Raw genomic sequence first — 12,903 nt, forward strand, 5'->3', positions numbered from 1 at the left:
ACGATGCTGCGATTGACGATGCACCGCGTTAAGGACGTGGGGAGGGAGGAAGAGAAGATCTTCGGCACGCTGACGTCGCGAAAGAGGGAGCTATCATCAACTGTCACGAGCTCCCCCTCGGTGGGATTATATACGAAATTTTCTAATCTCTTGCCAAGACCTTTCAGAGACACGCCGATCTCTGCAGCTTCACTGTGGGCGGGTTGCGACGGTGGCACGGGCAACGAGCAGAAAATCCCACGAGGCCCTGCATGCGAATTGCGCTCTGCGCTCTGCTCTTTCGCGAGAAAGGTGAGTGGCTGGACGGGCCCGTTGGCGGCGCGCGCAGCCAAGACGTTAGCAAGGTTGAATGATGCCGGGAGAACAGCTTCTTTGGTGACGATGTTGCATTTGCCAAGCCTCAAGCGCAGATGAGGGGTGCAATACACGTGTGGTCGTGGTTCAGATGATTGGCTTATCAGCGGCTCCTTTGCCTCTTTTGACCTTGGGGGAGGGACGGCGAAAGGGTTCCTGGGGTTCGTCCGTCTACGTCCGCCGGAGATGGGGGCACGATTGTTGGTGTAAGCTCCTTGGCTTGGAGACGGGCAGTGGCCAATCTGCACTCTGCGAATCGTCACGGTCTCGCTGAAGCTTGTTCCACGTTCCTGAACGGCGACCGAGGAATGCCTTGTTGTGGTGTGATAGAATGTCTTGGATGTTTGGAAGATTCCATGTCTGATGTGGATAGCTGGGCAGCCGCATGCTCACCGGCTTCGGTTGGTTCGTGTCATGCAACATGAAAAACCACCCTGATGAACCAGATCAACAAGCGGAGTACGCAGGAGCTTGATGTCCACAACCCGCCCCGTCCACGATGAGCCCAACATGCACACCGAAACAGTCTCTCGGTACTAGAGCATGACAGCTGGGGGCGATCCCACGTCGCCGTGAGGTTGTGCCAGACCGGCTTGGCAGCACTTTTTCTCTACCATCACCAATCTCATCCGTCCTTCTCTTTTCATGCAAGCTTCAATATTCAATGTCCCACGAACTGTCCGTCGAAACCCGGGAGGGAGGACCAGCCCTGCACCCCAGTTGGTGCGGCCGTCCGCTGGTAACGATCCCTGACAGCCAGTGGGGTTCAGCGGGGGAGCACAAATAACGTTAATCCATTCAGCGGTCGTTCCCCAGCTGTGCCCTCAAACTTTGCTCTGATAACGTTGGGTTCCTAGGCCGAACACGGAAGGTGAGCTGCTGATGGCGCTGAGCTCCGCTCCGCCAAGGCTGAGAGCTCTTCAATTTCAGCGAGAAGCTGCGGTTCCGGCCCCGGGGGTTGGTTGGAGGGGCATTGGCCATTTACCGCGGGCGGAATGGAGCTTGCGTAAACGCGTCGCGTTGAGTGAGGGACAGCTGGGGTGAAAGATAAGAAGACGGATGCCAACGCTGTGGCTGCTCAGCTCGGTGATGAGCTACCCTTCTTGGGCAAGAAGGCACGCGAGCCTATCTTGAATGCAGAGCACGTTGGTTGTCTAGAATCGCTGCAGGTGATTGATATTAATTCATGAGTCGGATGTCGCCGAGCAGCGGTGCCTGGATTCGGTGTGCTTGATAGCTAGATGCGGGCGGCACAGCATCGTGGACCAGTTGGCTCTGTACTTGTGCTGGCAAGACAGCATCCGCATCGTGAAGAAATGAGGAAACTAACAATTGCATTATGGATCGAAAAATTAATCAGGATGGTTATATCAAACCATTTGTTGTTGACCATAACATGGCCAATCCAAGCCCAAGCACGTTGCATTGATTTCAGTGAGCTCCTCACTACGCCCAGGGGCTCACCGAGAGAGGCTCGGTAAGCGTGATTACACGCTGCGACTGGCAATACCAACAACGCCATGGGGGTCTTAATGCTCTTCATTCTCTATAAATAAATGCAACCATCCTCACTTTAGGTACTGAAACGGATTTTGTTATATTTTCCTGAGAATTGGTCAGCACGCTGTCGTCGCATCCAGCATCAAGCTGTGGATGCACCTCTTGGAGTGACCTTTAGGGCCTTGAGTTCAATTATTTGAGGTACCTCATCTACTCAGTGTTAAATGTGACTTCGGCTTCGATTAAGGCAGTTAAACTTAATGTTACAAAGGGTTTTGTTATCCGGGCGGATACTTCAGGTAATCCGGCAGATAGCTAATTACCTAGTACTTATGTTAAGCCTACGTAGTTGTCAGTTATATTTAAATAATTCAACTAATACTATAGTCCTCATCGTCCCTATTATACTTGTTGATATACTCTCTCTATCCCTAGGTATGCCTATTATCGTTGTCGTCGGTATCCCTGTCGCCATCTACGGCTTCCACCCGCCCGCATAGCTAGAAGTATCCGCACTGATAGCAAGACTCTTTACAAAAGCTTCTCAGCATACCTCGGCGAACTTCGACCATAAGTAGGGGTTATACCTCAATAGCTTAAAGCCACCTGTTAGAATCGGCAGTGTAGGTGCCGACCTTGATACTGCCTTGAAAATGTTTTCACCATCTTTAAAGTCAAATTCCGTGCTGTCCACCCCTGCACTGAGCATCATTCACCTATCACTTTCCAAGCGCATTCCAGAATCCAACGATCAAGCCTTTCGACAATGGTAAGTCTCACCGATCTCCCCGAGAAGCTGATTGTGGAAATTTGTCGTCAAATTTGCTTCGGCCGAGCGACTTGGAAGCGATTAATCAACAGACATGGACTTCCTTCCCAAGTCGGCCAACGCAAGGAGAAGAATGCCGTTGCAAACCTCGCAGCTACATGCAAGTTGCTACACAGAGTTGCGACCCCAGAACTCCGAAGACATATCCTTGTCACAGATTACGCTGGCCCAAGTAGCGCACTGCAGCTATCCACACTGCTGGACTGTGTTGCCGCGGATCCGGTTGCTTTCGCCCCATCAGTCGAACATGCCTTCCTTCAATTTGATTGGGACAATGCGAGACTACTCAAAGAACTCGGTGAGATGGGCCGACTTCGTCTTGCTACGAAACGGGCGAGGGAGGCTGGCCAGATCGTCTTGTCGGACGAAGGCTACCGAGCATCACAACACAATGCATACTATCTTCATACAGATAAGCTTGCAGTTGCATTCCTGAGCCAGCTGAACAATCTCAAGGAGCTTAAGCTTGAACGCGATGGAGTTGTCTTGACTGCTATGGCACTGTACGTTCAGACGCACTACCAATCCTTTCTTCCTTGTCTTGAGTCCCTCACGCTCTGGTGTAGTGAGTATGGGATGCTCAAGGCACAGGGATCCTGCATTGTTGCCAGTATAGCACACTTCGGAAAAAGACTGAAAGCTGTGGAAATTTGTGGTATCCCGATTGAGAGTGTCAGCGTCTCGACCTTCAAAAACTTAACCTCGGTCAAACTCATGGACGCATCCATACAGCTGGAATTACTGCGCCCTTTGTTGAGTCAGTGTCGCCTCGAGGAGTTCGTGTTCTGTCGCGCCCGAAACCACAGCTTCAGCGCGGCTGATGTTATCGACGCCCTCACGCCGAGCGCGGATACCTTGAGATCTCTCTTCCTTACTCTGGGTGATTATTGAGCCCGGCCTCAGTTTCTTTCAAAATTCATAGGTCAGCAACATCCATTCTCAATGGACCATTTCAAGATTCTGGAGAACTTCAGGATCGATGATTGGCGTGTACCGCGGCTTGCACTGCATGCTGCAGGAGCGCTTCCAACGGACATTAGCGACACGAATAATACCATGAGGCTTACCACGTACGCTATTCTCCCATCAAATTTGCCGGAATCACTTATGCGATTCCATTTATATCGATTCATTCCCACAACCTCCCCGAATAGCACCTTCAGCGCGGGGGCCTTGTCACTACTCGACGTCATCGCGGACGAGTGCTCGAGGGGACGGAGGAAATGTCTCAAACAGGTAGCATTCCAGCCTGCTGGTGAAGAGACTAAAGAGATTTCCGAGAAGCTCAAGGCCGCAGGCGTTGACGTGGTTGGGATGCCAGCAGATGGCCCGTGGGACTGGCACTACATTTGAGGAGGCATGAAAATGCTGTGATGTGATGAGCAGTAACCTGTGATATGCAAGAGCTACATCTTACGTTCGTGCATCTGAGATCGCAACCAGGCAGATTTGAGTAGAAGAGATCACATATTCAACTTTTGAGCTAGGAAAAGATCAAATACCCCGTCACGTCCCACCATCCTCGCCATCCTGCCCTTGCGACCGTACATTTGTCCTCAAACTAGGCTATCACTACCTGAAGCTCAAGGTGGTGTGCGTGATTTCCATTGGCTCATCATCGTCGGATAGATAGATCTTTTCGACTTTCGTTTTTTGGCTCATTTGCGAGAGCGCATCGCCCTTCATCTTAGAAGTGTCGATGTATGTGCCAGTTTGCTGTAAACGAGACATGTCGATGGGCAGCCCAAAACTCTCATATGCCCGGTTTGGATCCATGGGCTGCTCCAACTTACGCTTGAAATCGGGATCCCATTGGGGTTCGCTAGGCCGGGATTCCGGCTCCTTCTTCTTCTCCTCACCAGATTTCAAGAATCCGAGTTCTTGGATTCGTCTGTAGGCACGGCTCGAACGCGCTATATCGTTGACAAGCTTCGTGTTGAACACGTCTTTCGCAGCTCTCAACACGTCTGCACCTTCTAGCATTGCGGCAAGAGCCTGTAGGATCCACACTGTGACCAGAGGAACGTTGATCTTCGCCTTCATTGGTGTGGCCAGCGGGCCGAGGATCGGAACCAGCATCGGCTCGCACCTGTCGCGTACGAGCTTGAGGATTCTGAATGCTTCGGCGTGGAGGATCAAGAACGGTAGGTTGGCAAGGAGAAGCTCGTCTTCAAGAAGCGTAGCAAGCTCCACGATCAGCTCTACGGGGTACTTGGGTTTGAAACCGGCACCGCTAGCCCTTTCGACCAGAGATGTCACGTCCTCAAAGGTCCAGTTCTCCGATCCCGTCTTTCCATTGAAGGTGACGTATCTGTCATAAAACGCCGAGTGCATCGGGACGCGCTCAGTGATCTTGCCCTTCTTGCCATCGAGGAGCCTGGCTCTTCGGGGCTGGGTCTTTGCTTCGTCGACGAAGTTGTGAATTGAGAATCCCAGGTGCATGGCAATGTTCCTCATATAGCCGGGGTTGTAGTCGGCGCCTTCGCCATCCAGAAAAAAGTCTTCCGCCTGATCCTCCGTAATCATGCCTAACAAGCGGGAGTCCACCCACTCGCCTGCGAGAAAGTCCACCGCACCGCCTACCTCACTGCCTATTGCGTCCCAGAGATGAATCGCGCAGACGATGGACCGCGAAACATTGGCGATGGCAATTCCGGTCTTGTAGAGAATCATGCGATACCTGTACAGTGCCAGACCGCACATCATGGCGTTGTACTTGAACAGACGATGTTTCTCCAGCTCCCTTTTGGCCTGCCCCCTCTCGCGCCTGGGGAATTTCTTGATCTTGGCCTGCCAGACGGGGTCCTCGTCCAACAGCCACTTGATCTCCCGATCCATCTCTCTGATACGTGCATCGTACGGCTCCATCTCCTCCAACGACTCCGCCTCTCTGATAGCAGCGTAGTAATCTGCGACTATCCCTTGCACTGCTCCTATTGTCTCGATGAACTTGTCAATGATGTGGTTGTCGACGTTGAGGTGCTCGCCTTGGCTGAAGAAGTTGTGCATGTCCGAAATAATGGCCGTTGCGAAAACGAGATAGAAAGGCACCTGGCGAGTCTCGACAGCTTCTCTGACGCCACGCAAGAGTGTGTCTTCTACAGGCCAGTTTGGAACAGATTCAATAACGACCCTAAGATCCTCAAAGATGGGCTTCAGTATGGCGAATGTTTCGGCGTAGTCGCGGTATTCCATTCCGAGCTCGTGAGCCGGGTCCCTAGGGATGAATGGGAATGGCGGCCCTGGGGGTGCGATAGAAGGTAGAAGTTCAGCCAGCATGTTGTAAGCATTCGCGAAGCTCCACAAGCCAGCTCCGTACATGATTTGGTCGTCGCTGATAGATTCTTGGGGCTGGCCGGGCTTCAAAAGACCAAAGTAAGGGTCAGTGGGATTCGCCTTCACACGATAGTGCATCAGGGTGGCGTGCTCCTTCATGACGGCATAAATGCCGCCTTCAACGCCCTCAAAAGCTGGGATGTACTGATCGATCACATGGCGTGCCAAGTCCAATGCAATATTGGCAGAAACTGCAGCGGCAGCCATGTCGTGGCCTTGCATGTGTCGGCGCCAGGAGACTCTGATGCGCATGCGGAGATCAAGCAGATCCTTCCATAGCATTTGGAAGAAGAAGATTGAATCTTCCGGTGATGTGCCCATGTCTGCCTCATAAAGAGCTCCGTCATCACGTGCCGGTAGCTCGATGTCCGGGGCGTCGAGAAAGCTCTGGCTTGGCTCGAAGAGAGACAAGCCGGCGAATCTGTTGGCGAGATTGTCCAATCCATTGTGACTAGCTTGCGATCCAGCCGCGGTCATGCGCGGCCTCAATACATTGCGAACTTGAATGAGGATGCCGAGGAAGTAGCTGTGCTTCAAGTCGCTGGCAGTAGCCGGCTTGGCTCCGTCTTGGGTGAGTTTGGCGCTGAACCTCGTGCGGAGGTCAATAACCCTGTTGAGAGCGGAGACGAGAATGTCGGGAACATTGGAGGATTTGTGTTTCGCTGTTGAGATGTACTGGGCAAGAGGAATAAACTCCTTGACGGCAACAGTGTACTTCTTCGGAGCTTGATCGGTCTGCTTCTTCTTCTTCTTCCCTTTACCGCCTTTGGCCTTGTTCTTGGCTGGTTTGGACGACTCTTCTTTGGCCTGGATCTCAGAGAGGAGGTCGGATGGGTAGCCGCATGACTTGGCTGTGGTAGCTAGCCATGCAGCAACAAAATTGGTGTCCTGCTTGTACTGCTGGTACAAGCTGAGAAGTGGCGCAGGGACAACCATTGTGTATGTAAATCGGTGCCGGCACGGTTGCGACAGGGATATCAAACGGTATGTTTTCTCAGCTGACAGGGAGCAAGCGTGCTCTTACGACTCGATTCATGAATATGTCTCATAGTGGACGTGAAATAAAGTTCAATAAAGAGGGGCGAACATGGTCGCGTCTTTGTCATGGTTCAACTCCCTGGCATCGGGCGTAGAAAATCCGCATCCGGTGGATGAAAAAGAAAATTCGGAGATCATCGTCTCTTGATGCCCGGCTTGCAGCTGGTGCCAGCTGACAATCTGGTCTGTTGAAGCGCCATTCACGTTTGGCGCTCGTCTCCATCAACTCAAGGCCAACTTTTGAGCATCATTACGAAATTTCAATAACACGAACAAGATCTCTTCGGAGACCGTTTATTGTATCTCGCTAGACCAGGCATTGGCATGAAGCTTTTTGTATCATTGTAACTAACCGGCTATATTACAACCATTCTTACAGCTCACAAAACGGTCTCTGCCTTGACCGTTGCGGTAAGACGAGCTTGATCAAACTATTTTCAAGTCAGCAAGTGCATTTTCGAGTTTGGTTGAATGGTGGGTCTTACCTCAATGTTCTTCCTCATGTCCCAGATAACAACCTCTCTTGAGAAAAGCATGAAAGACTGATTCTCGTCAAGCTGAAGCTTGGCATTGTCGAGTTGCGTTTGGGCAGTGCGCACTGCCGAGATTGAAGAGTCGCTTTCGCCAAGCCACAACTTGATAACCGCGTTGATGGTAGGCATTGTTTGGCCGCCAAAGTAAGGTCTGAGATCTCCTCCAGGGACTGGAACATGAACGCTCGCGTTATAGACGGTGCCAGCCGGGATAGCTTTTACGAGCGTATCGGCAAGGGTGTTCGCGAAGGTCTCGTTGGAAGTTGCCTCCTTCGTAGCAATCGCCCAGAACCAAGCTACCAGAGGCGGCTTGTTATCAGCAGGCTTCGCGCCCGCAGGAAGGCCAGTCAAGAAGGTTTCGGTGGCCAGCATCGACATCGCCGTTGGCATGTCGTTGAAGTTGACGCCGTCGGGTCCGATCACGGTCTCGGTGTAGTTCGTCGGCGGAGGGGAGGTAAAGCTGTCGGCGGCGCTGCTGTAGAGTTCGTTCACGTCATCGCGTCCGACATAGATCTGGTTCGCGACGGTATTGTTCGCGCCAAAGACTCCGTCAAAAACATGGTTCTGGGTGTACGCGATGGGCCACGCGTTGTCGTGGGGCGCGTTCCAGGACTTTTGGCCGTGGACCAAAGTGTGGTACTCGAGATACTCTTTGTGCGTCAAACCAGACCGACGACGGATGGCCGCAAGCTGTTTGGGAAAAGAGGTGCTTTGCTGGCAGGCACATAGCACCAAGTTGCTGGCTAAAGCGAGCAGAAGCCCAAGGACCCGATGTTGAATCATTTTGGCGCGATCGTATCTAGCGTTTGGTAAATCTAGAACAACAGCGGCCGATCATGCAGATCACCGAGGTTGCAGCCTATTATACATCTTGCAGGGCTTTCAGCCAATTCAAGAATGCCTCCCTCCGGCCCCTTTCGGCCTTCAACGGGGCCGAATGCCGGTGGGGGGCCGGGGTGCTGACACCGAGCAATTCACATTGAGAAGAAAACATGACTCTATTTCGACTATAAATCGCAAAAGCCCCTCTTGATTCCACTAGGTTTGATTGAAGGACATGTATTGCCCAATGAGATCCTGTTGCCATGATACGATTGAATGCCTGATGGGCCTGCCGAGATCCGGAAAGTGGGCGTGTGGCAGAACCCAAGCCAACTTTGAACTTTATTCGCGATGTTGACCTATCATAGGCCGTTCTTCGGAGCAAAGACTGGTACATAATACTCGGCTTCCTAATCGAGGTGCTGCATCAACCCGAGATATCTCGTACTCGGTGAAATGTTGCCTTTCTCGATGCTCCCGGCTACTGAGTGGAGGATTACTGAACATACAAATAGCAGCAACGACCCGCGATCACAAAACAAATGTGAAGCAAGCTGAAGGAGAATATTGGAGACAGTAAACATTATATCATTGATTTGGGTATAGCAACAGATCTGTATCACTTGGGCGTCGAGCCTAAGACAACAACGTCACATCACCAACCACGGGCCTGTGGTCGCTGATGAGCATGCCGTCAACGTTGTTGTCGTAAATCTCGTACTTCTGGACCGAGTACTTCTTCGCGTCCTTGGGTCCAAGCCAGATGAAGTCGATGCGACTGCCCTGGTTGCTGGTATCGAAGGTCGTGTAAGTGAGCTGGTTGGTCCCAGCGCGCTGGTCCGGGGTGGCCATGTTGTACAGCTCCTCCATGTATCCGGTGGCGGAAAGGGTCTTGTAAGCATCGCCGTTAGGGTCGGAGTTGAAATCGCCGGTCAGAGAAACACCAAGGGGTCCGTAAGTTGTCTGAACAGCCTGGATCTTGGACACAACAACCTTGATACCCTCGGAACGGGCTTCGCTGCTGACATTGTCCAGGTGGGTGTTGGCATGAATGAACTTCTTCCCGGTCGCGATGTGCTCAAAGACGGCAATAGTGACGATGCGTCGGCTTCCGGCACCCCATCCGTACGAGACCTGGTCCGGGGTGGGGGACAGCCACTTCACCTCGCTGTAGACCAGCTTCAAGGCGTCGGAGCGGTAGAAGATTGGGCTGTACTCGCCGGACTTCTTTCCGTCGTCTCGGCCGACGCCGACGTGGGCCCACCCGGAGCCGAGGCCGCTCTGGATGTCGTTCAGCTGGTTATCGAGGACCTCCTGCAGGCCGATAACAGTCACGGCGTCGGTCGGCGCTGCGGATGCGGCGTTCTTGAGGGCGTCGATGACATGCGGTTGGCGGCAGCGGGATTTCCAGATAGGGCAGAGGAGATCCCACCACGGCTTCTCGCCAGATTCGCGGGAGCCGGCGTCGTAGCGGATGTTGAAAGAGACGACGCGGATGGGGAGACCCTGAGCGATCGCCGCTTCCGCCAGGAGGAGCGGGGCCAAGATGGACTTGAGCTGCATTATGACGACAACGAAGAGCGACCTAGTAGATTCGAAAACGAGGGACCCGGTGGTGAGCACACACAATCACAAACGCCACGTTGGTACCGACTCCTCCTATTTATGCGGGCGACGAGAGAGACCTCGTCACCCTGATGAACTGCCTCATCACAATCGCCAAAGGGAACGCCGAGGACCCTTCAGCCCAATGAGGCAGTTGAGGAAATAAGGTGACCGGGATCCCCTCCTGATGTCGACAAGCTGCGGGGTTTTGGCCCCCCTCACGACCACTGAAGCGGCACGTGGGTAGCGATGACAGCCACATTGGCAACCATGGCACGGATATGTTATGCGGATGGGGTTGACAAGGCCGCATTGAGTCGTTTTCATCGCGAAAAATGGATTGTGGCCCCGGGCATTCCCGGTAGTTGTGACGAAACGCAGGCCCTGGCTGGCGATGATTGGCTGGGCAAATAGACTTAATACAGAGTTTATGAAGTGCCCCAGCCACTGCGGCTTTTGCGACCAGCCAGGCGGAGTTGGGGGCCGAGTCAGTGTGCGCTTTTTTGGGAATGTTGTTGGTCAAAGATTGGATGAACCAATATGACGACTCACGAGGATGGAGATTGATATCACGAAATGGCGACATTTCAAGCGGGAAGTGGGAGAATGACGGACATTCGTCTAGCAGTCATTTCAATTCGATCATGCGCTGCTAGACCTTAAGACTGAGAGCCCCCAGTTGTCAAGGAATTGTTGTTTTGACAGAGTCAGTGCTCAACAGGAGTTGCCGGTCGCACGCTCTGTGGAAAGTAGAAGACTTCGGTCGGATCAAAAGCAGCTTTAATCGCCTGCAATCTGGCCAAGTTGTCGCCCCAGTACTTCGTTTGCGCCTCATCCTGTCTCATGTTTGGATCAGGATAGTTAAAGTACATACCCTGTTCCTCCGGCTCCATGCCAAGAGTGGTGTTCGCTCTAAAGCCCTGAAGAAATGAGAAACCATCTTCCGGGTATGTCGCCGACAAATCGACTCTGTCATAGAACTGATACAGCAGCAACTTATTGCGATGAGCGTACGCAGAAGAGTTGGCGGGAATGGCGGTGATTGCCGAGTTCTTGCCTCCATGAAGGTCGACTTGCACCCACCAATCTCGCTTCAAGGCTTTGCCGGCGCCATACCAGTAGTTGACGAAAGACTCAATCTGGGCGTCGGAGAGTTTGTCTGTATACAGACTGCTAGAATAAAAGTTCTCTTGCTGCTATGAGTTAGTAAAACGGCAATGCGTGAGACCTAGAAAAATAACTGGCCTTCTTGTATGTGTCTTTCTGATCAAGTGCTAGGCCGTTTCCGAAGTGTTGCAAGTTTCCGACCCAATCAGTGGTCTGAGATGTCGTCAACTTGCCTCCCGATTTTGTAAGCAACGGGTCTAGGATAGCCTGCAACCCAGTCTTGTTTCCGTAGAACATCCCTTCCAGGTTGGTAAAACGTGGAGTGATGAAAAGCCGCATGTTGAGCTCCCTCGGCATGTCTTCTTCCGCCCAATCCTGCAGCACCTTAAACCCATCGATAGACTTTTGAGCATCCCACTGCAGAACGGCAAGGAAGTTTGTGGCTTGCTGGGGCGCATCGAAGGTCTTGAAGTAGAACTCGGTTGCAACTCCGAGGGAGCTGCCGGCTCCCTTGAGCGCCCAGAAAAGGTCCGCATTTTCAGTTTCGGAAGCGATAACAACGGTGCTGTTGGCCAAAACGACTTTCGCTCCGACGAGCCAGTCGAGGGCAAGGCCCTTGGTATGAGAGCTCATTCCGTACCCACCGTGGAGAACATGGCCTGCACTGCCGACTCTGTTGTCGTGTCAGTTGAGAACCTGATGACAAGGGCGATAAGCACTTACCCTGGACATGTTCCATGGCTGATCGCCTTGCCGCCCTGCTTGTACAGCTCGCTCGCGACGTGCCCAAGACGGGATCCAGCCTGGACCGTCGCAATACCGGTGGCGTTGTTAAGGGTGACGTTGTACATGTGGTCGAGCTCTAACATGAGATGGCCATCTTCACCACCGAAGCCGAAGTTGGCATAGCTGTGGCCACCGCATTTTGGTGTCACTTTGACACCATTGTCTCGACCGCACTTGATCGCGGCTTGGATGTGTTCTGTAGTGAGGGGGACGGCGATGGAAACCGGGACGTATGGTATCCTGACGTTGAACGGAGATCCATCTGCTTCCCACTCAGAGCTGCCTTTCTCGTTGTATGGGACGCTGGCTGCGGACAGGCAATCGTCAATTACTGCCTTCTTGTTCAACGGTGATGCGGTGATGAGTGGCGCGGCAGTCAACAGACTGAGAAGCATTGTTGAGACCATGGCGCCGTTGTGTTACTCTTGGGTACCGCGCAACTCCAGATCGTGAGAAGTTGTCATGGCCTTATAAATCGCTGTCCAACAAAGTGAAATCTAGCGCCGCAATCGAAGGGGCAAAACGTACCTGTCATTACGTAGGGGAAGATTCTTCATGCAGTGAAATGAATTGACGTATTACAAGGCTTGGCTTTCCATCACACGAAGGTCCATTTTTGTTGACTTGGGAGTCCAGTCCAGACTAGAATTTTCGCGTCCGAATTGGGCGACGGAGGCTAGTTGTCAACGGTTTCTGGGGCCTTGTGAACAACATATCGAACCACTGGGTATCAAATGGTAAACAACAACGACGAGAATGCGAAGTTGGGCTGATACAATCTCCTGATGATGATTGCCAGCCAAGGCGATCTTCGTTGATTTCATAAATGATCATCGCCATTCAAGCAGAATCTTCATCAGGCTGATTTCCTTGCAGAAAGCTGAACCATGGAAAAGGAAGTATGGACGAAAGGGAGATGGGATAAATACCGGCAAACAAGCCTGCAAAAAGTACTTCAACCACCAGTTCTAAGAAAGCCAGGTAGATCAGCAA

General features: G+C 52.4%; 6 protein-coding genes across 6 annotated transcripts; 2 read left to right on the forward strand and 4 right to left on the reverse strand.

Annotated features, from left to right (window-relative positions):
• Positions 1-2,620: 2,620 nt before the first annotated feature.
• Positions 2,621-3,574, forward strand: GCG54_00012821 (uncharacterized protein; the record flags this gene model as incomplete). Its single annotated transcript, XM_045412690.1, has 1 exon — positions 2,621-3,574. The coding sequence occupies one exon, from the start codon at positions 2,621-2,623 to the stop codon at positions 3,572-3,574; it is 954 nt and encodes a 317-aa protein (XP_045268696.1).
• Positions 3,575-3,625: 51 nt separating this feature from the next.
• On the forward strand, positions 3,626-4,036 carry GCG54_00012822 (uncharacterized protein; the record flags this gene model as incomplete). Its single annotated transcript, XM_045412691.1, has 1 exon — positions 3,626-4,036. One exon carries the CDS (start codon positions 3,626-3,628, stop codon positions 4,034-4,036), a length of 411 nt encoding a protein of 136 aa, XP_045268697.1.
• Positions 4,037-4,255: 219 nt separating this feature from the next.
• On the reverse strand, positions 4,256-6,955 carry GCG54_00012823 (uncharacterized protein; the record flags this gene model as incomplete). Its single annotated transcript, XM_045412692.1, has 1 exon — positions 4,256-6,955. The coding sequence occupies one exon, from the start codon at positions 6,953-6,955 to the stop codon at positions 4,256-4,258; it is 2,700 nt and encodes an 899-aa protein (XP_045268698.1).
• A 482-nt stretch (positions 6,956-7,437) lies between these two features.
• Positions 7,438-8,373, reverse strand: GCG54_00012824 (uncharacterized protein; the record flags this gene model as incomplete). The annotated part of the gene is made up of 2 exons (XM_045412693.1): positions 7,438-7,488; positions 7,543-8,373. The coding sequence occupies 2 exons, from the start codon at positions 8,371-8,373 to the stop codon at positions 7,438-7,440; spliced, it is 882 nt and encodes a 293-aa protein (XP_045268699.1).
• Positions 8,374-9,048: 675 nt separating this feature from the next.
• GCG54_00012825 (uncharacterized protein) lies at positions 9,049-9,975 on the reverse strand (the record flags this gene model as incomplete). The annotated part of the gene is made up of 1 exon (XM_045412694.1): positions 9,049-9,975. One exon carries the CDS (start codon positions 9,973-9,975, stop codon positions 9,049-9,051), a length of 927 nt encoding a protein of 308 aa, XP_045268700.1.
• A 749-nt stretch (positions 9,976-10,724) lies between these two features.
• Positions 10,725-12,317, reverse strand: GCG54_00012826 (FAD-linked oxidoreductase azaL; the record flags this gene model as incomplete). Its single annotated transcript, XM_045412695.1, has 3 exons — positions 10,725-11,206; positions 11,259-11,797; positions 11,848-12,317. The coding sequence occupies 3 exons, from the start codon at positions 12,315-12,317 to the stop codon at positions 10,725-10,727; spliced, it is 1,491 nt and encodes a 496-aa protein (XP_045268701.1).
• Between the last annotated feature and the right edge of the window lie 586 nt (positions 12,318-12,903).

This window comes from Colletotrichum gloeosporioides (genome assembly GCF_011800055.1).
Source record: "Colletotrichum gloeosporioides strain Lc1 chromosome Unknown consensus_16, whole genome shotgun sequence".
NCBI lineage: Eukaryota > Fungi > Ascomycota > Sordariomycetes > Glomerellales > Glomerellaceae > Colletotrichum > Colletotrichum gloeosporioides.